Below are 27,222 nucleotides of genomic sequence, written 5' to 3' on the forward strand. Positions count from 1 at the left end.
GCCAGTAGTCGAATGTACAGTATAGAAATACTGCGTACTTATTTACTTACAAATTACTTACAGTTACTTTGCATACCTACTACCTTACAGTTCTTATTACTACTTTACAACCTAACACTGAGCTTTTGGTGTTTCCAGCTAAAACAGCTATTACCCAACAGATTAACATCCAGCTTGACTCCTCTTCACTGACCCCAACTAGATTGGCATGTAACTTTGGCGTCATAATTGATGACCGACTTAAGCATGTAGCCTGAATTGCAAAATCGTGTTGGCTTGTCCTTTACAACATTAGGAAGATCAGACCTTATCCGACAAGATTCCACACAACTTCTTGTGCAGGCCATGGTTATATCCAAACTGGACTATTGTATTTCACTGTTAGCTGGCCTGCCTGATTGTGAAGTAAGATTGTGAAGTAAGATCGTTGCAAATGATTCAAAATGCTGCAGCACGCCGGGTCTTCAATCAGCCAAAGGGGACACATGTAACTCCTCTCCTACTCTACCTTGACTCCTTATAATAGACCTTGGCCTGTAGGACACTTACTGGATCTGCTTACGGCTGTTTCAATTCTATGATCCAGCTGTACATCCCCAACCACTCACTGGGGTCATCTGATGAGCATCTGTAGTGTCGACCAGCCATAAACGCTAGATCAAATTCAAGACTCTTTTCCTCAGTGGTAACTCATTGGTGAAATGAGTAGCCCAGTGCTCTCCTTCCTGTGATAGTTTAGGCCCAATATCCCACATTTTGGGTATATTATTGAATTTATTTTTTGGGGCTTTTTTATGCCTTTAATGCGACAGGATAGTGGAGAGTGACAGGAAGTGAGTGGGAGAGAGAGTCGGGATGGGATCCGGAAAGGACCACGGGGCGGGAATCAAACCCCGGGTCGCCAGCGTACGGTGCAGGTGCCAGTTGCGCCACGGCTGGGGCCATATTATTGAATTTATATTGAGTTTTTGGGAAAATGTCTAAATGCCATATGTTTTAATCTGTTTAAGTTAAGGTACCCAATTTATTTGAACTGTATTTAACCTGTAAGAGGTTTATGTTTGAAGGAAATTTGATGATTTCTGATATTTGACAAATATCTAACAAAATTATAATTTTTTAATGATTTAAAATTGTTAGAAAAATACTTAGGGTTTTAAAATCATCAGTTAACCTCTGTAAATATGTATTTAATAGAAAAGAACAGTTTTTTGCTAAAATGACACTGTTTTTTTTACCGGAAATGTCCCCATAGCATAGCAAAAAGTGTGTAAAAATGTGCCATTTTGGAATACGGTGGCCATATAGGATTTTTGGACAAAATTCAACATGCCCCAAGTTTTAATCTGTTCCAATAAGGGTTCGGACCAGGAATCCATGGAGAAAACTTTGACCAAAAACTAGGCCTAATGTTTCCAGCAGATGACCTGTCTAAGACAATGCAGGTCAGGTAATTTTCTGTCTAAATGAATGCTGTTGATGGTCATTTCATCTCACCAAATTGTTCCATCTTGAAGAAATTCTATGCAATCAAATTAATAAGCAACCACTGGAAGTGCAGGGATAAAAAATATATAACTTTGTGTAGTCTGTTACACTCAAATGTTCTTTGTCGACCAGGCCTAGGCCTATTGGCCTATGTTATGATGGCTGCATATAATAGGCATAGGAGAATAATGTTTTGGAAAAGAACACTGACTGTATGAATAAAGAACTTCATACTGTTTTACTATTTTTAAAATGATTGTTTTTAACTTTGGGATGATTACTTTAACTTAGGTTAACTGACTAGCTACAATAATGGTGGATACAACATATCCTAACTTACCATAATCTAGGATACATTTTATTTTGAAAGATTCCATGAGCATGCTTCCCCTCTCGAATTTGAAGGCTAGGCGCGTGCAGAGCTCAAAATAGTCCGTTAGTTAACGTTACAAGTCACAAATTAAAACGGTTCAGGTCAGGTCACCTGAATGTTGGATTGTTAACTTAGATTGCTACTAAACCTATTACGTTAACTTCAGTTATCCGAAAAGTAACCTACAAGCATATTTAAGGTAAGGTTAGTTTGGAAAGGTAATGTTGGACTTGGTGTTTGGTTTAGGCTATCTGCAGCATGGAGTTCACAATTGATAGATAACATGTGCAGTTAGTTCTAGCTAACGTTAACGTTAACATTAGCTAAATTGCAAGTATTGTGATGTAACATAACGTTATTGTTTAGTTATCATTTGGAGCTAACAACGTTTGGTCTAGTAGAATAATTTACTTAAAACATTGTATTGACTATTTGCTAATCTAACTTCAACTGGAAGATGGAGAGGGAGCGAGGTTTTAACTTCAGACTACTGGTCCCACCAAGAAGCAATAACGTTACAGGACAGGTCTCTGCAGTCAAGCCTCAAGATATTTTTGAAGACACTGGCAGCTGCGGTTTTGAGAAGGTAGCATCAGAGAAGGTTGGGTAGCACTAGCACTATGATTAACGTTAAGAACGTCAGCGTGTTATATTCTGATCTGCTAACATTATGCAAAGCTGACATTAGCTATCACAAGAAATGCACAGCATTAAGGTTTGTTTCTGGATTGTTCCCGCATTGAGTTATACAACCACTACTGTGCTTTTTGCTGTGTAATTCAACAGTAGTTATATGCCATTTCCTATTGTAAGATTATATCGGAACGTCACATATTACCAACCGTCACGTATGTCCAACCTCTTACGTGTCACTTAATATTAATTTCTATACAAACCAAGACGGCGGATTCCTAAAGAAACGCAAGCACCCACACCATAAGTTTATCTAAATTGTCTATGTACCAAAAATTACATTTTACCGTGACTCGAAGAGTGTTGTAAGGCTGTACAAATCTGCTTGGAGCTCCAGTGGAATTTTGATTTGCCGACGAGAATTCTCGGGCTAACCGTTCATGTGCCTGAGAAAGGTTGGGAATAAGCACCCACCACAGTAAACAAAATCGAATATTTCAGGCAGTAAAAGCCCCGGAAAGAACCAAACTAGATTTTGTTCAAATCTATACACCTATGGCTACTGAAAAATGTCAGGTTCATTTAGCAAATGTTATTTTGAAGTATTAAAAAGCATCCTTGTTTTAAGAATTTTCGAAGGAATGGTTGGTAATTACCACGTTTATGAGTATATCACTTAAATTAACGATTTAACATTATAGGCCTGCTTATTGAATATTTTGTAATGTTTTTAAGGGTTTCAACAAATGTTTTGAGAAGGAGCTTAACATGCCATTTACTAGCAATGGTATGACTGTGAAGTTGCCGACAAAACCAAATAGGACAGGTAAGAGGAGACTAAGCTACCAAATTAAAGGGATATGTAACAAGGGGACAATGGAATCTGGATATAAAGTGAGTTTTAATGGATCCTTGTTTGCATTCCATGAATGTTTTTTTCTCTGTGTGTGCATGCATGTTCTCAGATGTATCAAAGAAGATAGCTGTTATGCCGATGGAGAAAGAAGAGGTGTGACTGGTAGAAAGATTAATAGAATTCAAATGTTTTTTACTTTAGCTTGTATATCAACAATTGTAGTCTCTGCCCATTCTATTTTTTTTATGTTCTTTCAGATGCCAGTAAAATCTAGTCAGTTGTATTCTAAACTTTTTGAAGAAGCGGAAAAGATAAAAAACTGGAAGTCCAAACTAGACTCAGAGGTCTCACAGAAAGACAGGAAATTGCAGGAAAATAAAAGAACAATTGAAACCCAGCGCAAGGCAATTCAGGAATTACAGGTAAAGACATAGTATTTCTAAATATACTGAAATACTGATTGTATTTACTTTTGACACAATATCTTGTTTTATCTATCTTTGTGTTCTTTCAAGTTTGAAAATGAAAGTCTCAGCATGAAACTAGAGGAACAAATCAATGAAAACACAGACCTGAGGAATAAGTATGTGGAATGCATGATGTTGTAACTTTAGTTTGTTTACTTGCTCATATGCATTTTAGTTGTACACTAATGTGTGTCATACAAAGAATTGATTATCCACCTATGCCTCTATATACAGGACTAATGCCACCAGAAATTTGTGCAATATACTTAAAGACACATTTGAAAGATCTTCAGAGAACATTAATTTATGTAAGTCTTTATGGATATTTGAAGTATCAAGTGTTTCAGTATGTGCAGCAACACAAAAATGGAAGTATGTTTTGTTTTGTTTAGTTGAAACTGAAAGAGAAGAAACGCATCATCTCTTCATGCAAAACAGTGAGACTATTCAGGTAAACTTTGTAATGCTCATTGAAAATGATAAAAAAAATAATTCTGCTTGGATTGAAAAATGATTGCGAATTATGTAGATATGTGATTAATTCAAACCAAGTGAAAATGTTATCTCACATAGAAAAAAAAAAGTGTTTTAAATTGTGTCGAGTATTGTGTTGTTTATTCATTTTCAGCGTATGATTGATGCCTTTGAAGGGCTTCGGATTCAAGCAGAGCATGACCAGCAAGAAATGGCAAGAGGTACTGGCTTTTCTCTTTACATACCATATATTTTACAAGCAGACTAGATGTGAAAATTATTAGATTAATTTATGTTATTGTATGTTTTTGGTGGATGACAAAAACTTAAATAATATACATCTGATGTCCATGCAGTCAGAGAGGGCCTACAACAGTTTGAGCATCTAAAAGAAACATTTGAAAAGGAATTCAGTTTGAAAGAAGAGGAGGTAATTAAATGTCAATCCAATTTTCCCTTTCAGGCATATTTTAATTAAATTGTTTGGGCCAATTAAAACAAAAAATAACATATCAGGAAAACTGTGTCAGTAGATCTTTATGCTTAATTGTTTTAGGTTCTAACTCTTCAAACAAAACTTGCTAGTAAAGAAAATGAACTTAAGGAAATCTCTATCAGCCTACAAGATATCCAAGTGAAGTGCAATCGTCTCAATGAGGCAGAAGGTACATGTTCATCATCTCAGAAATTTGTGTTTTGAGCATCAGGAATTCAGTAGTTACAGTAAAGTGACAGGAGGAAATTCTGACAATGCTTTCAAGTGCCTGCTGTTATGTAATGTTTAGCCCAACATAAAGAAATGCTTCAGACATCTAGAGAAGAGCAGGACATCCTTGCAGAGAAACTACAAAGGACAGAGGTACTTCTCAAAGAAAGTGAGGTAAGATGTGCTTTAGCTCACATCTGGTGATAGAGTACCTAGGCCATGACGTAGTGTTATCAAGGTAGCAATTTCACTGGATCTAAACAAATCAATCTAACCATTATAGTGTCAATAGTGGTGGCTTTCTTGATCTATTTAAATAATTTTACAACGTTTCCAATATGTTAGTATACTTTTTTTACACTGTAGGAATCCCATACTACAACATATATATTCATACTAACACGATCAAATTTGTGACTACAGAGTTTTATTTTAACATGGGGTTCTTCCGTAAAAGAGACATGCATGTAACTTCACAGCATGCGGTTAAAATCTTGAAATTCATGGAAGTGTCTTGGCTTTATTTTTGAGGCAAAAACTTCACTCTTCACATCAGCATTTGATAAGACGTGAAATATCCACTGGGATTTCGTTTCTTACAGGGAATCTGTGTTATGTGGCTAAGCGGCTGCCTAGCAGGTAAAACACGTTTAAACGGCTATAGCCTACATTTAAAAACAATTTATGAGGTAGAAACGATGCCTCATGTCTAAATGCGATGCTGTCGATGCCACTTTCGAAAGTTTGTTTAGATCCAGTGACACTGTAGTCATGGAAACGGAACGTCACACTTCGGTACTCTATTGTGTGTGGCCATGATAGATTTATTATTGATCTTTTTTGAATACAGCACATTCTTGAGTAGATTTAATGGTATGTACTGTACATATTAAAGCAGGGGTCTCAAACTCAAATGAGCTGGGGGCCACTTCCGCCAATGTCATCTAATTGGAGGGCCACATCAGTGTTAAAGAATAATACAGAAAGGAATGGCTATTTTCTAAAATGCAATGGTTTTTTTTTTTCAAATACTGTATTTTCAAACACAAAACTACAAACAGAAAGTGCAAGTATTTTAATTTATTTTTAGACACCTGTGCTAGCAACCTTGTAGCTTATAAATAAAATAATGATAAAATAAATATTAATACAAATTATAAAAACAAACAAAAAAGCATAAAAACAGGTAGGCCTATGTGTGTGTTTCACACCAAATAAAAATATTAAAAATAATAAAAATAAAAAATTTTAACCTGGCAATAGGCGTCAGGGTTAAGAAAGCAACACCATGATTTTTATATCAAAATTTCAAAAGGCCATGGCTTGAAAGTGGTCAGAGATAAAGTCCTACTGAAAATGGGTTTGAGTATAAACTCAAAAAGTTTATGAAGGGGGTACATTTACCCATCTAATTTGCCACTGGATGGCAAGCACCTCAAATTATGCACCTTTCAGTAAATACTGGATGAACATATTTGAGCAGGTTTACTTTCTTTTTTGTCAAATTACTACCCACATAACAAATTAACAATAAAACACCTAAGATATGTAGGCCTATACCAACAATAGTAAACTATTACTGGCCTATAACCACAAGGCCTACAATAAACCTGGTCAAATCAGTTCCTATCAAGGGTGACTTTGTAGTTCTTCAGAGCCCTATTTCTACTAGCCCTGCTGTCTGTACCACGTCCATTACGGACACTATCATCACGATTACCACTTCAACCTCCGAGGTTGGGCAGAGGGTTGAAATAAGCATGGTATGCTTAGTGGACACCGTCGTATACACGGAAAGACGCACCTCCATTCACAGACACACCGTGACTATCACTGTCAATAGACGATCGATCATACTCTCCAAAAGGATATTCAGAATCAGAATAGGTGAATAACATAGCCTACCTAAGACTTCATCACACGTGAACGTTTTTCAACATTTGGTGTAGGCCTATTTCTGCTTCAATTTGTGCAAAACTATGGCCTGCATCGCGTCATTACAAATGCACGTCTTCGTGTTTCTCGCGTGTAATAGGCTACAAGCATTTCTGAAAACTTTGTGCAGCGATTTTGGGTTTGAATCAAGCTCTGCATGTCTAGCAAATAGTGGAGGAGAGTAGCCTACAAATGAGATTTGTCACCGTACTTGGATCTATCGTCTATTTTAATCAGTATTGTTGTTTGTCGCAATTAAAAATACCCTCAAGGGCCAGATTACATTATTATTATGACCGCCGCTAGCGAAGCTAGCAAGGCGGGCATACAATGGGCATACAAAGTTTTTTTTTTCCCATCTATCTGAATTTTTGGTCAACGGGCTAAACACCGGGCACATGAAATTTGGTGGGTATGTAGCCCCACTAGACTTTTACGGAAAAATTTTGTATGGTCCCCAGGGGCCACTCCCCCTCCGCGCTGGGCCCCACGAAACCCAAAAAATTCATTTTTCCTAAATAACTACCTGAACCGTGGCACCGAGGATGAAGAAATTTTTATGGGTTGGTCTCAAGGGCCCACATCAACCTAGCTACCTGAAAGATAACTTGTCTATGATGCATCCTAAACACCGGGCTGGGACATATCTGCTCAAAGTCTCAAAAAGCATCTGAGTCAATGTTCATTCCTAAACACCCATATAGGCTACTTCAATCCTCTATTTTCAAAGGTGATTCAAGTAAGGAAGAGCATGGCCCAAAGTAAAGTAACTAGGACTGAAACTACATAAATTCGTCAAAGTGAATAATTTGTGTCAACTTGCCGCAATGTAGATTTATTAACGCACCCGTGATGATCTACATCTCCATTTAATGTTTTAGAGCGCACGTTGAGAGATGTATCCAGGGAAGGGCTGTACCTACACATATTTGTTGCATAAAGGAGATTTTATTTGGGTCGCCAGCATAGCCTATTGACCATTTATGTTGTGTAATAGGCCTAGCATAGGGCCTACCTTATATAGTTTGTTAACAGTCACGGTTTTGTCATAACTCCTCTATGCATTTTGCATTTAGAATAGCTCTGAAACCGGGGCTTAACACGTCGCCATAGCTAAGCGCGTGGATATCTCAATAGCAAAATTAAACAATATTTCTATCGGGTGCCTACCATGGACTATAGGCTGGGTGAACTCAGCCTGATCTGCCGGCTAGTTCTTTTTCGATTTCTTAAAAGATTGAGCTTGGTCTGGCGAAAGCCAGACTAACCATGGACCTCATAGTTGCAAAATGCAAGGGAACATGAATCAGCCTATTATTTGCACGAACAATAACGGACGGTAGCTCTTCAACTTGGCCCGTTAAAATGTGTATAAACAGTCTAGCAACGCATTTCATGAAGGCCCTTTTGGACATATCAGTTATTTGCACCTCTGGGTAAAACTATATTTTGTTTTAGACTACTGGAATTTAATTTGTGCATTGACAATAAAGCTGAATATCATATGAACTAGATGACTAAACTTATACATATGTAGAAGAAGAAACATTCACAAAAATCCATGACAGGACCTCTCTTCTTGATAGCTGTTGAAAACTGCATGGAACTGACAGGGATTGTTTTGTTTAATAATAAAAATAAATAAATAAATACATTATGCTGCTACCTTCTGCTTTTCCCAAATACAATGTAGCCTACAGGTGTACCTTTCATCAGTCCGGTTGCAATGGATGGACTGTGATGAACAATGCTACAAATCTATTCACCTTTGCAGCGCCAGTAGGCGACTTTGTGTGCGGCCCGCAAACACACATTCCAAACAAGCATACACAAAAGTTTCAAGAGTGGGGGATGGAGTAGAAGATGGAGACAAATTCATTAATATGATTTATTTTCGCGGAATGGATGTACAGGACTGAGTGGCGGTCATATTTTGTACCGCTATGTGGTACATCTAGTTTTGACATACGTCGCGGGCCGGGAGTTTGAGACCCCTGTATTAAAGGAATGGCTGTCAGTAGCCATCACATGGCCTAAACAATGTTATGTTGGGTAATATTTTGTTAATGGCTGTTTTATTAACAGCGATCATTATATTGTCACTATTTCAGAATAAGAGAAGGGTTGTTATTTGTGTAAGGTGTTAAACTAAGTTGTTATGTCTGCATCTCTTCAGGAGAAAACAGCAGCCATTCTGCATACACTGGAGCTCACTAAACAGGAGCATGAAAAGATGATTGCTGAGAAGGTGGTTAAGCTGGAGGAGCTGATTACAATCCAGGAACAGCAGGCAGATCAACTTTCTGAACTCCAACAGACAGTTCAGGCTTTGCAGGACTCCCTAGCAACTGAGAAGCAGAGGTGTGTGCGTTTAACAACTGCACTTCATTTCAGGTGCCTGTGTTGCACCTGTTTTGAAAGTCTTTGAGAGTCTGATTGATGTAAAACATTCGCTCAATACTCTTACAGGGTAGAAGAACTGGAGGTCATGCTTACCTCAGCATCAGAGAAACTTAACCAGAAAAACACAGAATTTGGTAAGTTGCATGTTTAAGTGTCTTCACAATTATTTTGCATTTTATTGTGTGTACAGGACTTGCACTGTGTGTTTTTGAAGGGAGAATAAGAGTGAGTACTGTGCTGTCTGTTCCAGGCAAAATCACTGAACAGAAGGAAGAAGCAGACAATCATATACAAATGCTTAAAACTGAATTGGTATTGTATCATTTTTAGAGAGAAAAATTTTCCTTTTGTGTACTGACAGTTTTACTGTAGTAATGATAATACATTAGAAGATGATATGTTGCAATACATTTTTCATTCAGGAGGAAAAGTGTAAGTCAGTTGTGACTTTGGAAGAGCAGATAGAAACAAATGAGACCCAAATACTAGAACTCACCAAAGAGGTTGAGAAGATAAATGGTGAAATCCTTCAATTGCAGGTAATCGTATTATGGCCAGTATGCTCACTGTCTGTCTTCCTCAGACTATCATACTTTTTTTTGTCATAATATAAAAATGTATAAATGATAAATGTAAAAGTGATAAATATGTATTGGCGATCTAGAATTTCATCATTTTGTCTGACCTATGAAATGTATGACCTAGACTTATGCTAGATTCTGCTAGACTGTCTTTGGTGGTTTCTCCCTAAATTATGTGGTTTGTAGAGCAAAGTGACCATCATGTCTGATGAACGTGAGGACTTGGAGAAAACCCTTGAAACAGCTATGAATGAACAGAAGACCTTGAGGGAAATCACACAACAAATGGAGGTCTAGCTTATTATTGTGTTCTTATATTTAATACTTTCATTGTTAACTTGCGCTATATATATTATGCAAATGAAAACCTTGTAATGTAGTTTATTCTTGTTACAAAGACTAAGCTACAAGACTCTGAAGAACAGTTATCAGTTGCCCAAAGAAAGGAAGTAGAGTCAGAAAAGGAAATAGAGAGACTGAAGAAGGACACTGAGAAACATGAGTAAGTTTTAGTGTGTCATTGTGTCATTAATGTCATTGTGTATTGAAGATCCAATTTGATTACCTCTAATACGATTTCTGTAACAATAATTAAATGAAATGTTAAGCTTAATATTTTGCTATCATAATGTATTTCTAAGCAGTGTTACCTGGTGTTTCTCTATTAAATGTATGCATTTCATAAACCTGGTAACATCACAGATTTAATGTTTGTATTAGGGAGGAATGTAAGAAACTGACAGAAAATATGAATCAGCTGATGATACAGAAGAACACAATTCAGCAACAAGTGAAAGGGAGCACATCTGAGACTAAGGCTCTTGAAGGCCTTCTCAAGGTTTTATTGACTTATTATTCATGTAAAAGCCTCACGATACTGCAAAAGTTGTTAATTCAGCAGATGTCACAAAGCTAATTAATTGCTTAAATTGTATAACGTTGAACAGGAAAGTAAAGTTAATGAAGAGAAGAGTAAGAATGAAATTGTACGTCTAGAGGAGGAAAAACAGGAACTGAAGTAAGAAATATGCTAGTGTTACAAAAAAATGTGTGGATTAATTATGTGTTATGCGACTATTATTCCTTTGTGCAATTTTCACTTAAGTAATTGTACAATTTTAGAGCAGAATTGAAAGTACTCCATACTAAAATTGAAGAGCAGCATCAACAAACTGAAGAACTTAAGGAGAAGCTTGATGCATGTGTAAGAGTATATTTTATTCAATGCTTTTTGAATAAATGATGTTTGTATCATATTAAGTGTTTGTTTAGGTTATCCTTTTTTACTTGGGGAGTTTGCCTTACACTTGATAAACTGATAAGGTTATTTTAAAAGTCATATGTTACGAATACGAATTTCCATACAGAAATATGGATGCTTTTCAGTGAACAATTTGAATTTCAAATGGTAAAAGCATTACAATGTTAGTGAAATGGAACTATATCTATCCATGAAAGTCCTTGCTTTAAACTGATTGTATTTTAGCCTCATGTTTTCAGAACTTCAGAAAACTTCTCTGAAACTGATTATCACTTTCTTCTTCCTTTAGAGTAAAACTTCACAGAATGAAGCAACTAAAAAGGACAAGCAAGTGAAAGCTTTAGAGCTTAAGGTGACATGTGCATTCATAATTCTTGTGCTCTTTCTGTTCAATCACAACCTTTTTCTAGAACTTTTTTATCATTATTCTTATCCTTTTAGCTCGGTACTTTGAAAACAAAATTAGAGAACAAAACTAAAGCACATGATGACATTCAGAAAGAGGTAAGATATAGCAGCATTACAGCATATACACAGTAATCTGTATAGAAATAACCATCTTCCTTTACACATGTCTTTTACCCAGAAGAAAGGCCTTCTGAAGCAGATCAGCACAAATAATGAAGAAAAGACTCAGCTAGAAAAAGAGGTTGGCATGCTGTTATGTTTTTGCTTATAATTACTTACTACTTTTATCACTCATCTAATATAATCCCATGCATAGTTGGGAGCTAGCTGGAATTGAGTCATGTGCTATTCATTGAGTTCTCTTGTTTCTTTGCCACCTAATGCAACTGTAGTAATCTGTTTGCATTCATTGTGATGTTTTCTTGTCTCTTGATTATGTTCCAGATAACTCAGTTTAAAGAGGAGGCGCAGAGGGTTCAGAGGTGCCATGAGGAGGAACTTCGGAGAGTCAGCAGTGACCTTACTGCCAAATCAGGCTCAGAGGTAGTGCTCCAAGAAGAGGTTTCAAGAAGCTTGACTTTTACTATTGAATAGGAAGGGCTCTCTAATGCTGTGCTGGATAAGAAAATGTGTTGTATAGTACAAGTATAGTATAGTATATCTTTTGATCCCGTGAGGGAAATTTGGTCTGCATTTATCCCAATCTGTGAATTAGTGAAACACACTGAGCACACAGTGAACACACACTAATCCTGGCGCAGTGAGTTGCCTGCAACAACAGCGGCGCTCGGGGAGCAGTGAGGGGTTAGGTCAAGGGCACTTCAGCCGTGCCTAATGGTCGGGGTTCAAACCGGCAACCCTCCGGTTACAAGTCCGAAGCGCTAACCAGTAGGCCACAGCTGCCCCCTTGTTTTTGTCACAGGTGAAGAAATTAAAACAAGCAGCTGCTGAAGCTCTGAAAAGCAAAGAAGATACAGAGATTAAATGTCAACACAAGATATCAGACATGGTCGCATTAATGGACAAGCACAAGGTACAGCATTTTAGCACATATGGCACCTCACAATACAGTCATATTAACATTTTAGTAATTAAATACAAAATACATTTAGTAAATACAGTAAATAATCATATTTTTTCATACACAATTATCATTTGTTATATTCTTCCAGAATCAATATGACAATATGGTTAAGGAGAAAGACTCTGAGCTTGAGGAGAGGATGAAGAAGGCCATTGAGATTAGTGCCAGTAAAACATCATTAGTGAGTAACTAGTGCAGTACCCGTTCAAACATGCTGTTCCTGTAGAAAACTTGTAGCCCAATTACATGCCCGCAGGCAGGCCTGCTTTAAAAAAAATAGGATGATAGGGAAAAAACATAATAATCACAGCTATAAGCATTCAATAATGAATACTGAATATTATAGTATAATATTATAATATAATAGATGTGCAGTGAACAGAATTTAAACATAGCTGCATCTGATATCTTTTACATTTTTTACAGATCAAAATGACATAAGCCTAACAACTGTTTTGAGTCAAGGCTGTTTAGGCTATTGAATAACTTGATAGAGAAGACAAACCATTTTGTGGAATGATGAATTATCATATGAAATTTGTAACGATGTGAAAACGATCTCTGGTAGCCTATACGTGATATCACGCTCTGTCTGCTGAACAGTAAACTGTTCAGTATACTGTTCAGTAAACAGAATATGTAAGGGATAAATTTATATACAGCCGGTCAATATCGGGAAAATAAGTCCCAACAGGGCGAACTGGACTTGTTTTCGCCCTGAAGGGACTTATTTTTCCGATAATGACCGGCGTTTTATACATTAACCCACTTATTATACGGCTGCATGCCAAAACGAAAAAATAAACTCCACGATATGTCTCTTTACATTTATTTGTTACCGTTTTTGTTGTAGTTTTTGCTGAAAAACAAATAGTTTGCAACACGCTGAACTTAAATCAAACATTCTTTAGAACACAGCTGATCAACCGTCTGCTTTCACTTTTGAATGAAGTTCGTTTGCGAGTAACCAGAGTGATATGAAAGACGTGAATCAGAAGCCCAAAACCCGTTGCAATTGACAGCGGTCATTATATGTTTCAGCTGTCAATACATGGTCCATATTTGACCGTAGAACGTTGGGAAATCCCATTCAAGTCGATGGAGCGTTCTACTAGCATTGTGAAGATTTAAAAAAACATAACTAACCACTTGTAACTCCTGAGTTAATCATAAACTAATCATTAGTGCATGTGTTAATCATTATTTTTTATAAAGGCACATGTAGGTGTCAATAGTTTCTTAATCATTGACACATCCATGTAGTTATTATAAAGTGTCACAGTAAATTTAACTCATTTAAATTCAGACGTCATTCATGACAGACGGCTTTCAGTTCAGATGTCTTCTTTATTTCTTTTGTCATTTCTAACTGAAGCATAACAATATTTCAGTGAAAACTGAACTAATAATTTACATTTATTTGTTTTTTATCCAAAGTGACTTAAAAAAAGAGGACTAACATTCCAACCACACTGTAAAGGAGTCCTTAGGATAACAATACATAATACTTTTACAATCACCAACTGAAGTTTCAACTATGAAAAAAAATGTATTTCCTGGTGCCATATATGAGCTAGTCAGACAAGCATGTCATTATTTTATCTAGTTAAATAAGTAGGCATTTTCATGTATTGCCAGTATTTGTCCTAATACTGTAGTTACTCCAGTGTTCATTTTGTCATCAGTGTTTTTTTGTTTGCTTGGTAGGAACTGGAGCTGTCCCAGTTGCAAATTCAGAATGGACACATAAAACAACAGCTTGACAATGAAAAAAAAGAAATGGTAACACTTGACATGAATTGGGATGAGAGGAAAAGAAGGCACAAAGATTTGTATTATTTTGATTTGTTTGTTTGTTTGTTTGTTTATTGCTAGGCACGTCTTACTCAAGAAGTGAAGGAACTCAAGACAGCCCTGAAATCACAGAAAAATGACCATAAGCAAATAGAGGTTGGTGTTTCATAAAGCTGGACAACTTAGTTTCAGTCTTTGTCCAACTCTTAGTCATGGCACTTGCTACCAGTGCTTGTCACAAAGTGACATTGACTCATCTATTTCTCTATTGAAGGAAAACCTGGAGAAAGACATTACAAATTTGAAAAAACAAATGAAATCGTTAAAAAAAGACAAACATCAAGTGGTAAGGAAAAATGTGTGAATTTACCAGAGATATGGAATAACACATTTTATGATTTATTTTACATTTTAAAACCCTTTTTGCTAGAGTCCTGTTTGCTAAGGAACCATAATCATAATCCTTTCTATGTCCTGAGATACCTGAAATAAGTGCGCCAGAGTTGTCCAGAAAAGTCCAAAGAGGTTTGGCCACACCAAAAGTGTCTACTTCTAAGAGGTCGGCGTTTTCAACAACAGAAATGGAAAATGACCCTTTCTTTGCAACGCCATCCAGACACGCAACCATAAAAGTATTTGAAACGCCTCAAGTGAGTTCACAATGAAGCCATAAATATGGTAACAGGAACAATGGTCTAAACATCATGACTTTCTGTGTAACTTTTACTATTGGCATATTAACCTTTTTTTTGTTGTTTTTTAAGACAAATGTAAAAGATGTCCTCCAGACCCCATCCAGGACCTCGGGGAGTAAAATTGGAACCACACCTCGAATTAAAGTACAATTTTCTACTTCTTAACACAGTGGTCTCTTCAATGAGTAATGAGGACGTATCCTATCTAACCGAGCGGTCTGTTTTTTCTGTTTGGATCAGTCTTTCAGAATCCGAACCCCACCCTCAAGTGAAAAGTCTGTGCCATGGCAAAAAAACACTTTAGAGCTAGACCCCAAATCAGATAGCTCAGAAGCAACTGACTTACTGGTAATGTATAGCTTTTTTCTACTCATCTCTTGTCTGCGCCTTTATTTTTCAGTCAATCACTAAAGCATCTATCTTCCCCTATTTCATCACTTTTGCTTGTGATTCATGTCAGTATCTATAACCTGCTACATTTTGCAGGGGTTTGAACATGCCACGCCAAGCCATTTTTCAGCACCACTGAAGAAAACTTTGGCTCTCGACATAAAGGTAATCTGATGGAGTTAACAGTTATCCACTCTGAAAAAAATGTATCTCACACATAATGTCAGCGGAGTTCATTTTCTGCAGTATAGTTTAACACAGGGATGGGCAACTTTGATGATAGAGAGGGCCACAAAATGTTCTTGTCGCTGTCAGAGGGCCAGATGTGATCACGCACGTCTACCACTGCAAGGGCGTAGGTTTGGTCTCAGCTTTGGTGGGGACATCCAACCAATTCAGTGACTTGGTAATAGCATCTATTATGATAGCGCGACTTCTATGCGACCGTGCTGCACACCCCTAATCAATACTCCTGACCTTGGTTGAAAGATTACATAAGCTAGGTTTATCTTTAACAATATCCTGGGTAACATATGCTATCACCAGTTAATACTATTTTTTCACATAATAGAATCTGCATAATTTGAAAGCCTGGTCACTACCACTGCTAGCTTGTGTGGCTAGTTATTTTGCTTACTTACACTCTGCTTTATGAAAAAGCTTCGTATGTCCCCTTTCTTCTTCTTGAGTGGCATAGCTGATCTACACACCACAAAAAGGGGTTTGTGTGTATGCTGAAGGGAAAAGGGAATATCAGAGAATGTCTACTAAGGGGAGAACTGGCACTCTCGGAAAACTTCCGGTTTCTGAACTGGTTGCAGTTCCTTTTGTGGTTCCACATGAGGGCGCTCGTCTACGAGTGCAGAATGCATGGAGGTCTATGGAGCTGTACCCCTCAAAATCCACTTTTCTCGGGGTATAATTTTTTTTTCTCTACAGCTGTTAAAGACCTGGCCTCATCTGATCATTTTTGCGTGTTCTTTGATGTGTCTATGTCCCCACACACTCAAAACACAGCTATGATGGTAAAAAGGAGAATCATAAATGATCAGACAAGTGCTCTCTTTGAGCAAGCACTTTCACTAAAGCCAAGTCAACTGTCAGACTCTGAAGACTTATTTGATCACTTTAATGCAAAAATGGCAAACATTATGGATGACATTGCTCCATTACAATTCAAGAAAGTTAAGGACAAACAGAAAGCACCATGGAGGCAAAATCCAGCAGTTAAACTTCTAAAAAGAGAGTGTAGGAAGACTGAAAGAAAATGGCGTAAATACAAACTTCAGATCCACTATGAAATCCATAAAGAGATGCTCTGCACATATAACTCTGAAATTTGCAAAGCAAGACAGTCTTTCTTTTCTAACATTATCAATAGAAGTTCAAATAACACTCGTATTCTATTTTCAACTGTTGATAAGTTAACAAATCCCCCCTCACAATTAGCCTGAACTTCTCTCAACTAATAAATGCAATGAGTTTTCATCTTTTTTAAAGGTAAAATTGACAAAATCAGACTCAACATATCTGCTCAATTACAAATTCAACAACCTGAACTTCCAGCAACAAACAGAGGGAAACTAAACTTGATGTCAGAGTTCAGCTTGATAGACTACTGAAACACTTGAAAAAAAAAGGTACAGAATCTCAGCCCTTCCACATGTGTCTTAGACACTCTGCCTACCAATTTCTTCAAAACTGTTTTTCACCTCATAGCGGATGTGTCCTTCAAATTGTAAATGTATCATTGCTGTCTGGCACTTTTCCTAAGTCACTGAAAACAGCTGTTGTAAAGCCACTTCTCAAGAAGAATAACCTGGATGCCTCCATGCTAAACAATTACAGGCCCATATCCAATCTACCTTTTATTGGCAAAATTATTGAAAAAGTAGTCTTTAATCAATTAACCACCTTCCTAACATCAAATGGGTATTTTGATTACTTTCAGTCTGGTTTTCGGGCAAATCACAGCACTGAAACAGCTCTCATTAAAGTTTCCAATGACATAATGCCTCAACACAGATTCAGGTAAAACATCAGTCCTAGTGCTACTGGACCTTAGTGCAGCATTTGACACTGTTGATCACAATATTTTACTACACAGACTAGAACACTGGGTTGGATTTACAGGCATAGTTATCAGCTGGCTAAAATCATATCTACAAGAAAGGAGCTTCTTTGTTGCCATCGAAACTGTACCTCAACACCAACGTCCTTGACCTGTGGTGTTCCCCAGGGGCTCGATCTTGGGGCCACTATTATTCAACCTCTATATGCTCCCACTTGGACAAATCATTCAAAATAATTTGATTTCATATCATAGCTATGCAGATGACACACAAATTTACTTAGCTCTATCACCAAACAACTAAGGTCCTCTTGAATCTATGTGTCAGTGTATAGAACAAATCAACACCTGGATGTCTCAAAATTTTCTTCAGCTGAACAAAGAAAAACTGAAGTAATTATATTTGGTAAAAATGAGGAAAGACATAGGGTTGCCACTCTCCTTGACACAAAAGGGTTGAAGGCAAAGGATACTGTTAAAAATCTTGGTGTATTAATTGACAGTAATCTAAATTTCAACAGCCACATGAAAGCGATAACTAAATCAGCTTTTTACCACCTCAAAAATATTGTCAAACTCAGAGGGCTGATGTCAAAACATGACTTAGAAAAACTCATTCATGCATTTATCTCCAGCAGGGTTGATTACTGCAATGGACTGTTCACAGGCCTTCCTAAAAAGACTATTAAACAGCTTCAGGTGATACAAAATGCAGCAGCTAGGACTCTAACAAAAACTAAAAGAACTGACCACATTACTCCAATTCTTAAGTCCTTGCACTGGCTTCCAGTAAGTCACAGAATTGACTTTAAAGCACTATTGCTTGTTTATAAATCAGTAAATGGAGCAGGACCTAAATACTTGTCAGACATGCTTCAGCAGTACACACCTTCTCGTCCTCTCAGGTCCCAGGTGAAAAACCTGCTAGTAAAACCTACAGTTAGAACTAAACATGGTGAAGCAGCTTTTTAGCTGCTATGCGCTCAGCTGTGGAACCAACTTTCGGATGACATTAAAAGGTCCCAACTGTAGCCAGTTTTAAATCTAGACTTAAGACCAAACTGTTCTCAGGCGCTTTCTGCTAACTGTGCCGAAGTTACAAATTCTGAATCTGCCTCGATAATTATTCTACTTTGTCTTTTATTACTTTTTTTTACTACTTTTGCCTTTGTTTTTGCTTACTAATTATTCTTTATTTTTAAATGATTTTACCTTGTGTTTTATGTTTTCTTTTTATTATGATCTTTACCTTTTAACTATTCTTTGACTATATTGCCCTTCTATGCTTTTATTTGTTATTATCGTTTGGTTTTGTTTATGTAAAGCACATTGAATGACCTCTGTGTATGAAATGTGCTATATGAATAAACTTGACTTGACTTGACTTGACTTGACTTGACTTTTTCAAGTAATTTGAATATTGTATTCGAAAGGGGAGGCAAAGAAAATACACTTGGTGGAGTATTATATTTTTTAAAGTCACTTAATTGTTCTAAAAAGCCTTTCAAACGTGTCAATGATGTCACTCATTAGCACAATGCTAGCTTGTTATGGGCAACAATGACCCAAACTGTAAGAAATCAAAAGGACATAAGTACTCGTTCATTCAACTTTTGACCTATAACCCATGTTGAAGTTATACAAACTACAATCAAATCTGAGATTTGTCAACGACAATCAGGTGAAAGACACAAATTTAGCCGTCTAGCTCCATTGACTCCCATTCATTCTGCACTCATGGCGATCGCCCCCAGTGGAAATCTGGTGGAACTGCAACCAAAATTCGGTACAATGGGACTTAATACGGAGTGGCCAGGCTCTCCGTAGACGGGCTCTGGGAATATCAAAATGTTTTACTTTGGCCTTTTATGGGGTAGCCTATGTATTGACAGACAGCCCTGGTAACTTACCGTTGTCGTTGACACACCCGCTCGCTTAACTACCAGTGCAAGAATAAAGCAATGTGTGTGCAGCATGCGTGTCAGATAACCCTTCCCCCTCCCCCTCGGTTTTTCAGCCAATCAAATGACGGCGTTTCTTGTACTGTCGTGCTGGCTGTCGGAATGATCAGCAGCACAAAATAATGAGTTCCCTAAAATATTGGTGGGGACAATTTTGTCATCTTAAAATATTGGTTAGGACTAGTCATGAGCGTCCCACCCTAAATCTACGCCCATGCACCACTGTGATATCAGGAATCAGGAGTATTAAAAGTATATACACTAGCCTATGTCTGCACGGTTTATTAAACCAACATGCATTCATTTAATATGTTCTGTACTCAAATGCATTTTTAATATTGCTTCTATTCACCAACAAACTTGAAATAAACTAAAAGATATTACACATTCACAATAAACCTTTTTTTTCCACTGCAATGGGTAAGTGACTCTTAAAAAGGCTCTATTGTTAGTGTATCTTAACCAGGTAAAATTCCATGACTTCTCTAACAAAAATCCTGAATTTACATCGGGAAATTAAAAAATGTCCATTGAAAAAAACAGGTAGGGGTAACTAACCACTCATGGAAGTAGTAATGGGGAAAAGCTAATAACTAAATAAACACCAGTGCTGCGTGTAAATATTGTATTAGGCCTAATGTATTTTGGCAAGTCAATTTTAAAATCCTACAATAAAATTCCCTGATATTTCATGACTTTGCCCCCCTAAGATATAATTCCCTGACCTTCCATGTCTGGAATAGACTTTGTTAAAATGCTGATGGTATTTTTGAAATTCCATGACCCGTGGGAACCGTGCTTTACTTTGAGGTCGGCTACGACAGCGGCTCTAGAAGCTCCAATATAGCTATCTTCGTGCATGGTGTTGTAGTGTTGACTTAAAGGACAAGTTCGGTATTTTACACTTCAAGCCCTGTTTTCCTGTTTTTCCCTGTTTTTGATTAAATAGAACGTTTAAGATTGAAATTTGGACACATGCTGCTGTCCTGAGAATTTTCGGTTTCTGTGGGAGCCCCCCCTTCTCCACAACGCTGCATAGGTGCACTGGAACAATCCTTCCTAAAACGCATTAAACTTTCGTTTACAAAGACGTGAAACTCACCGAGTGGTCAGGGGTGTTCACTGATATGCTCACACAAAAATCGCTGCAAAAGATTCTTTCCAACAGGTTTTATCGTAGTTTTTGTCCAACTCCATTGACTTGTATTGGATGTGCTGTGAGGTACGGTATTACTCCGCTGCCGGAAACGGATATGGTGTTGTTTGTATTCTTTCTGTAGTCTTATGCAGTCGCGGTATCGTACTACGCTATCCAAATTATTGTCACGTCCAACCATGGCTAATGCTAAAATGTCTTGGAACTTGCACGATGTGAATGATAGCCTACGTGAATCATTACGTTTTCATCATGAAAGTTCCACAGCCAAAAAAATAGTAAACGTACAAAATCATGTAGCCAAATTATTCATGTAGGCTAGGGTTAGTGTTAGGCTTATGATGTGAACATGACAGGTTATGGACATAACAAATAAGTTCATTTTCCGCCTGTTACAAACGTTACGTTACAAAATTTCAGCCTTACCCCAAGTTCTTCCAACTCTGTCATCCGAGGAGGTAATGTGGGAACCGCTGTATTTCTCAGGCGAAAGAGCTTTTTGGGCGATTTCTTTCGACCTCCAGCGAAGTTCAGTAAAATGCAGACCGCAGAGACACACGGTGATCAGCTTTCTGCAGATTCTCAACAGGTGTGCTCACATCCAAGCCCAGAAATTCCATCCACAACTTTAGCCTTTCTGGATCGTTGAAAGGAAGTCTGTGACAACTTTTTTGCTACTTAATTTTCCCCGCATTGAACTGCACAAAATCGCCTAATTTTTAGCTGTCTGTTGCAAAATACTTCAAGACAGCGATCTTCTGCTTCTTCTGTGTATTCAATGAAATGCCAGTGGTTTGCTTGTAATTGGCAAGACGGTGTAAGGTGCATTATCGCCACCAACTGGGCTGGAGTGTCTATTATTCAAGCTCTCAACGGAAGAATGTACGGGTGTGAGGCGTTTGGAAAAATAGCTCCACAGTTTTACAAGGCATGTTAAAACACCTGTTGGAAAGCATCTTTTGCAGCAATTTTGTGTGAGCATATCAGCGAACACCCCTGACCACTCGGTGAGTTTCACGTCTTTGTAAACGAAAGTGTAATGCGTTTTAGGAAGGATTGTTCCAGTGCACCTATGCAGCGTTGTGGAGGAGGGGGGGCGCTACCACAGAAACCGAAAATTCTCAGGACAACCAAATTTCAATCTTAAACGTTCTATTTAATCATAAACTATCTGAAAACAGGGCTTTAAGTGTAAAATACCGAACTTGTCCTTTAAGTTCACGGCTGATTTCGTTTCTAAGCATAGCCTACTAAACACATAAGTTGACTTTGAATTCTGTGTTAAAATCAGCTGTTTCCCACCTTGTCTGAACCTTTCCCACCTTGTCTATGATCCTGAGTTTTCTTTATAAACCGCTCTCTGTATCTCTTCCTCACTCGCTGGCTGTAGTGAAGAAAGCTCGACTCCGCTGGATTTTTTATATAGGAAGCGCCCCTATTGGTGGCCCGTATAATTACAATAAGGATCCTGTTCAGATGTGGTAAAAACACATGAAACGAACATTTTAATGACATTTCAAAATTGATCCGCGGGCCGAGTGAGGAGGAAGTGCCCATCCCTGCTGTAAATCATCAAATTATGGCCGGGATTCTATTTATAACAGGGCCTCAGATTCTGACAAATAAAGGCCGATCCCTAAATAGCCTACAAGCCGGGGTAATTATTACCTACATTGTTTCGATTTAACTCAATTAAATAAAAGAGCTCTTCTTAATATTTTATATTGCCGGCAATGAAAAGTCGTTGTCCTACACTGGGTCTCCAACATGTCGCTCTCAAGCTAACAGTCGCTCGCCACCCCCTTCTGAGCCTGCCAGAGGCTGAAGCTGTACTAGCCTACATTTAAACACAATTGTTGCCGAGAGGCATTCCAGCCTACGAATTTCATAAAAAAGTAAATCATGCATAATTAAAAAAAATAACTCAATTTAGGCTACCGTAGGCCTACGCAATAATGATCCATTACAGCACATTCAATGAATGAATGAAAGCGGATGCCTTGTCTCGCAATAAACAGTGGGTGGAAATCTTGACACTCTTTCAACTGCATGAAACTTAATAGTGAACCATCAAATACCCCCAGGGTGCATAAGTGTATACCCCCCTATGTTAAATTCCCATAGAGGCAGGCAGATTTTTATTTTTAAAGGCAAGTTGTTTCATGTTATTCCACTGTAGCATGGAGATCAGTAGCATGTGTATGAGACTGAATGTTTTCATCTGTCCACTGTAAGATTTAAGTCAATTATTCTATCTCTCAACTCAGACTCCAAGTCCAGCTATCCAGAAATCTCCAGGAGCAGCATTGAAGCTGGCTGCTATGAAGAGAATGAGAGATGCTGGGTGGACAGCTGTTGCCAATTTGGACAGAAAGAAAAAGAGAGAAACAGAGAAAATCTTTGCTTAGGACATTTTCAGAGTTAAACTTTAAAGTGGCATACTAATACTGAAGGATAAATCCACTGACAAAGAGGTTTTAAACATTTATTTACTGGACTATTTACAGTTATTGCACTTTGTTATTACAGTTATTTACTTGATTCGGTTCACAGCAATATATTTACAGTTTATGCAAATGCATGATATATATATATGCTTATTTATTTACTTATTTATGTGTCCGTATAAACAATTACTGATCTGTTTACACAATCTGTTGTACACGTGACTATTTACTATCCAGTATTTTTTCCATTTTGTTACCATTAGCACTGAAATGACATTTAATCCAAATGTTTTTGTTTTTATATTAGCTGTTATTTATCATAATAAACACATTTAACATAGTTGGTTTACTGTATTGTCTTAAACCCTACATACAGTATATGGCATGTGCTGGTGATTAGTCGGCTCTTTGAGTATGGAGTTGCATCAGCATCAGTCACCATTTGTAAGCTAATTTGTCATAACGTTCTAACTTCAAATGTGACTGTGTCATTTGTTTGCAACCACAGGCCCTGTAATCAGACTAAATAATGTTGATTAAGGCAAAGAAGTGTTTATCCTTGTCTGGCAATCATCAGCCATCTTACTTAGGTTGTGCATATACATTGCTTACAGTATCCCCTTATTTCTTGCTTGTTTGATGAGCATAGCATACAGTATGGAATGCAGTCACAAATAATTTTCTAAATGCCACAATCCTGCATGTCACCATACTCAATTCAAAGTCTCAGGGATCAAAGGTTTAAATCGGCTTTAAATGAAAAGCTTCAGCTCTCATTACCCTGGAAGGAATCATGATGCCTTGGACCAAAGTTCCATATTCCATCCACAAGAGCCCATGCTCATTCAATTCAAGACCACTGAGATGGGAAAGTCGCGAAAGTTGAAGCCTGATTTGGGGTCCTCTCCGTCCCATCGTTTAGGAATTCTAGTCGCAATCGAGCAGGCTGACCTGAAAACGAGTGGTCCATGGTGACATCTCCATCAGGATTCCTCTGTGTTCCATCGTAGAGCCCACCAGAAATGACCAGTGTGTCATCAGGAGGTGCAAACAAGTCCACTATGTTTAATTAAAAAAAAAAAAAACATGTCAATGCTAAAGTGTGTATCAGCTACCAACCATATCCCTATTGACTTATACCTTTTTAATTAAAATAAAAAATTAATTTGTCTCTGAAATGGAAACATAAAGAATTACCTGTGTCATCTCTACAGTAGAGTCTCTGATGAGTGAATGGGAGCATTCTTTGTCTGCGCTTTCTAAGGGTGTAAACTATTATCGCAAGCGCAACCACCCCAAGAACAATACCTAAGACCACAGTCAGTGCCATCTCTGAAGAGTTCAGCCCACCACCTGTTAAAAGAGCAACAGTATTATTATCAGCCATTTTAAAGATTAATGAGCCTGAAGAAGATGTACAGCTATATTCATTTGACACTTTATTATTATCATTTGAGGGCAGCCGTGGCCCACTGGTTAGCACTCTGGACTTGTAACCGGAGGGTTGCCGGTTCTAGCCCCGACCAGTGGGCAGCGGCTGAAGTGCCCTTGAGCAAGGCACCTAACCCCTTGCTGCTCCCCGAGCGCCGCCATTGTAGCAGGCAGCTCACTGCGCCGGGATTAGTGTGTGCTTCACCTCACTGTGTGCTGTTTGTGTTTCACTAATTCACCGATTGGGTTAAATGCAGAGACCAAATTTCCCTCACGGGATCAAAAAAAGTGTATAGTGTAAAGCGTATATATACTTACTTATACCAGGATTAATTGCTGTTGTGTTGGATGAGTTGGTTGTGGTATCAGTCACATTGGGTGTAGAGCTAGTATTTGAAGTCACACCGGGTGTAGAGCCAGTAGTTGTAGTTGAAGTCACACCGGGTGTAGAGCCAGTAGTTGTAGTTGAAGTCACACTGGGTGTAGAGCCAGTAGTTGTAGTTGAACTCACACTGGGTGTAGAGCCAGTAGTTGTAGTTGAAGTCACGCTGGGTGTAGGGCCAGTAGTTGTAGTTGAACTCACACTGGGTGTAGAGCCAGTAGTTGCACTTTTGCTGCTGGTGGATTGTGTGGTTTGAACCACTGTGCTCCCTGTTGTGGCTGTGGACGGCTGTGGCGATGTTGAGCTGGGCTGAGAAGTCACTGTTGTTGACTTGGTCTGGGTAGTGGACATTGAGGGTGGCATGGAGGTGGTCGTGGTGGTGATGGCGGTGCTTGTGGTTGTGTGGCTTGATGTGGCAACAGTTGAACTCTCAGGTGTAGAAGGAGGACGGGTACCGATTTCTGTTGTAAGTCCAGTTGTCATCATAGATTTGTCAGTTGCTGGTTGTGGGTTTATTGTCGTGGGGTCACTGTCTTTGGCAACATTACCAGCCGTGCTCAATAGAAGTATATAAGTCAGGAAAAGGAGCCTTTGAGTGATTATTTTCATGGTCATTGTCATGTTGTAAAAGCTGTGAAAATAAGACAAAGAGCATGTCATCTACATCTTGTGAACTTAATAAGTACATAGCCCTTTGTGTTCATTGTTTCTGAAAGAAGACATCCTGTGCCAGGATATAGCCTGGGACCTTTTTATTAGTGTCCTATCGTGGCATCTGATATTCTGAAACAGTGTTTCAATTGGTTACGTCAAATGTGCGGGCCTGATTAGAGTTATTGTTTTATAGCAGTACGGGCGCCTGCTTCCTGTTTTCTGGTTATAATTATAATAAAATAATGCAGGTGTCATGCTTTGGATTTTTTGAATGGATTTTTGTCAGTTCATCTTTAGTCATCTTCAGTTTAGCAGGTTAAAAAAACATCTCAGATGCAAGTTTAAACACATTTACATTTGATTTTAAAGTAGTAATTTAACAGGGTTCAAATTTAATCTCGGCTTACTGTTACAACTAACATCTCTGAAGGGCAGACTTAGACATTTTAATAGTCATAATAATCCTAATAAATCCTAGAAAATCCCTATATATTATTTGGACAGTAATAAAACAATTTGATAAGTAGGTTAATGTCATACTTAGAGCCATTGTGTCTACTGCCTACTCTTTGCCTGTCAATCATGAAGACCAGTATTAAAGCAAAATAATACGGAACAAAAGCTACTTTTTAAGGTTTGATTTTATAGGCAACTTTTTATATAATCTTCACATTAATTTAAGAAATTATTTGATGTGAGTATTGGTATATGGTCATATGGGAACACGCATGCTGTTCTCACTAGCCACTATGCACTATGTAGTTATGTAGTATGGGTTATGTAGTATAGAGATGCCCACCCGCACAAAAATTTAAGGAAAGATTTCACGACACAACATCGTCCAAAGATACCACCTACGGTCAATGTCAAATCCGCTGTTTGTTGGTATTACAAAGGTTACTGTTGCTTTAAGGTTAATTTAGTGAAAATCTATGCTTGTAAATTAAAAGAAAAGCACAGCAGGGATTTACATTTACATTTACTCACTAATATGAGAAAGTCCAGGAAAGTCCAACCAGGAACTTGGTGTCTCATTCACTAAGAACTCCTGTTGTCCTTTCCCCTCTATACTTCTTACTGATTATACTCCACTCCCTAAAGATCAGACACCGCTCACAGCACTCTCTGCGTCACCCTGCAAAGCAGGTGGGCGGACCTGTGCAGTGCAAACTTCCTGTGCGGGTGAGTTGTCACGGTGATAGGTTTGTCACAGTGCTTCCTGCTGAGTTTGTGTGCAAGCAAGTTTCACTCCATTTCTTCAGAGCATGCCAATACACCAATACCAATACACTACTGACACTGTAGTATCACAAGCCTTCGAAGAGTTTGAACTTGTGCTTTGTCTATTAGTAGTGAGTGATTTCATTCAGTTAATGAGACAGCAACTTCTTCCCAAATTTATTCTTGATAATAAAAACTATGATATAAAACATTTAAGATTAAATAAATAATTTTGCCCCTCAAAACACATGAAAATTACACAAAATTACAATAATTACACTAAAATCTAAGAGTTTTATATTTAAATATTTTTTTTCTTAGTTTTACATTGATTGTACCACCTGACACGTA

The 27,222-nt window shown here is 37.9% G+C and overlaps 2 protein-coding genes across 4 annotated transcripts; one reads left to right on the forward strand and one right to left on the reverse strand.

Annotated features, from left to right (window-relative positions):
• The first annotated feature begins 1,917 nt into the window (after nucleotides 1–1,917).
• Nucleotides 1,918–23,266, forward strand: sycp1 (synaptonemal complex protein 1). Of its 3 annotated transcripts, none has more exons than XM_048255873.1 (35): nucleotides 1,918–2,060; nucleotides 2,319–2,462; nucleotides 3,230–3,320; nucleotides 3,460–3,503; nucleotides 3,608–3,772; nucleotides 3,866–3,933; nucleotides 4,052–4,125; nucleotides 4,210–4,268; nucleotides 4,446–4,512; nucleotides 4,648–4,721; nucleotides 4,848–4,956; nucleotides 5,077–5,171; nucleotides 9,109–9,293; nucleotides 9,402–9,469; nucleotides 9,586–9,647; nucleotides 9,758–9,874; nucleotides 10,103–10,207; nucleotides 10,315–10,418; nucleotides 10,637–10,754; nucleotides 10,864–10,934; nucleotides 11,039–11,120; nucleotides 11,467–11,529; nucleotides 11,619–11,681; nucleotides 11,764–11,826; nucleotides 12,030–12,128; nucleotides 12,508–12,618; nucleotides 12,758–12,850; nucleotides 14,377–14,451; nucleotides 14,545–14,619; nucleotides 14,738–14,809; nucleotides 14,943–15,113; nucleotides 15,228–15,302; nucleotides 15,399–15,506; nucleotides 15,645–15,713; nucleotides 23,004–23,266. In XM_048255873.1, the coding sequence occupies exons 2-35, from the start codon at nucleotides 2,319–2,321 to the stop codon at nucleotides 23,142–23,144; spliced, it is 3,180 nt and encodes a 1,059-aa protein (XP_048111830.1). In that variant the 5' UTR covers nucleotides 1,918–2,060; the 3' UTR covers nucleotides 23,145–23,266. The 3 variants fall into 3 exon arrangements, with proteins under 3 accessions (XP_048111830.1, XP_048111831.1, XP_048111832.1); XM_048255874.1 differs by having other exon boundaries at nucleotides 11,767–11,826; XM_048255875.1 differs by having other exon boundaries at nucleotides 2,319–2,447.
• Nucleotides 23,208–26,762, reverse strand: si:ch211-105j21.9 (sialomucin core protein 24-like). Its single transcript, XM_048255876.1, has 4 exons — nucleotides 26,638–26,762; nucleotides 24,933–25,627; nucleotides 24,381–24,536; nucleotides 23,208–24,242 (listed from the first exon to the last, which is right to left on the reverse strand). The coding sequence occupies exons 2-4, from the start codon at nucleotides 25,615–25,617 to the stop codon at nucleotides 24,034–24,036; spliced, it is 1,050 nt and encodes a 349-aa protein (XP_048111833.1). The 5' UTR covers nucleotides 25,618–25,627; nucleotides 26,638–26,762; the 3' UTR covers nucleotides 23,208–24,033.
• Nucleotides 26,763–27,222: the final 460 nt, after the last annotated feature.

Source organism: Alosa alosa, chromosome 10 (genome assembly GCF_017589495.1).
Source record: "Alosa alosa isolate M-15738 ecotype Scorff River chromosome 10, AALO_Geno_1.1, whole genome shotgun sequence".
NCBI lineage: Eukaryota > Metazoa > Chordata > Actinopteri > Clupeiformes > Clupeidae > Alosa > Alosa alosa.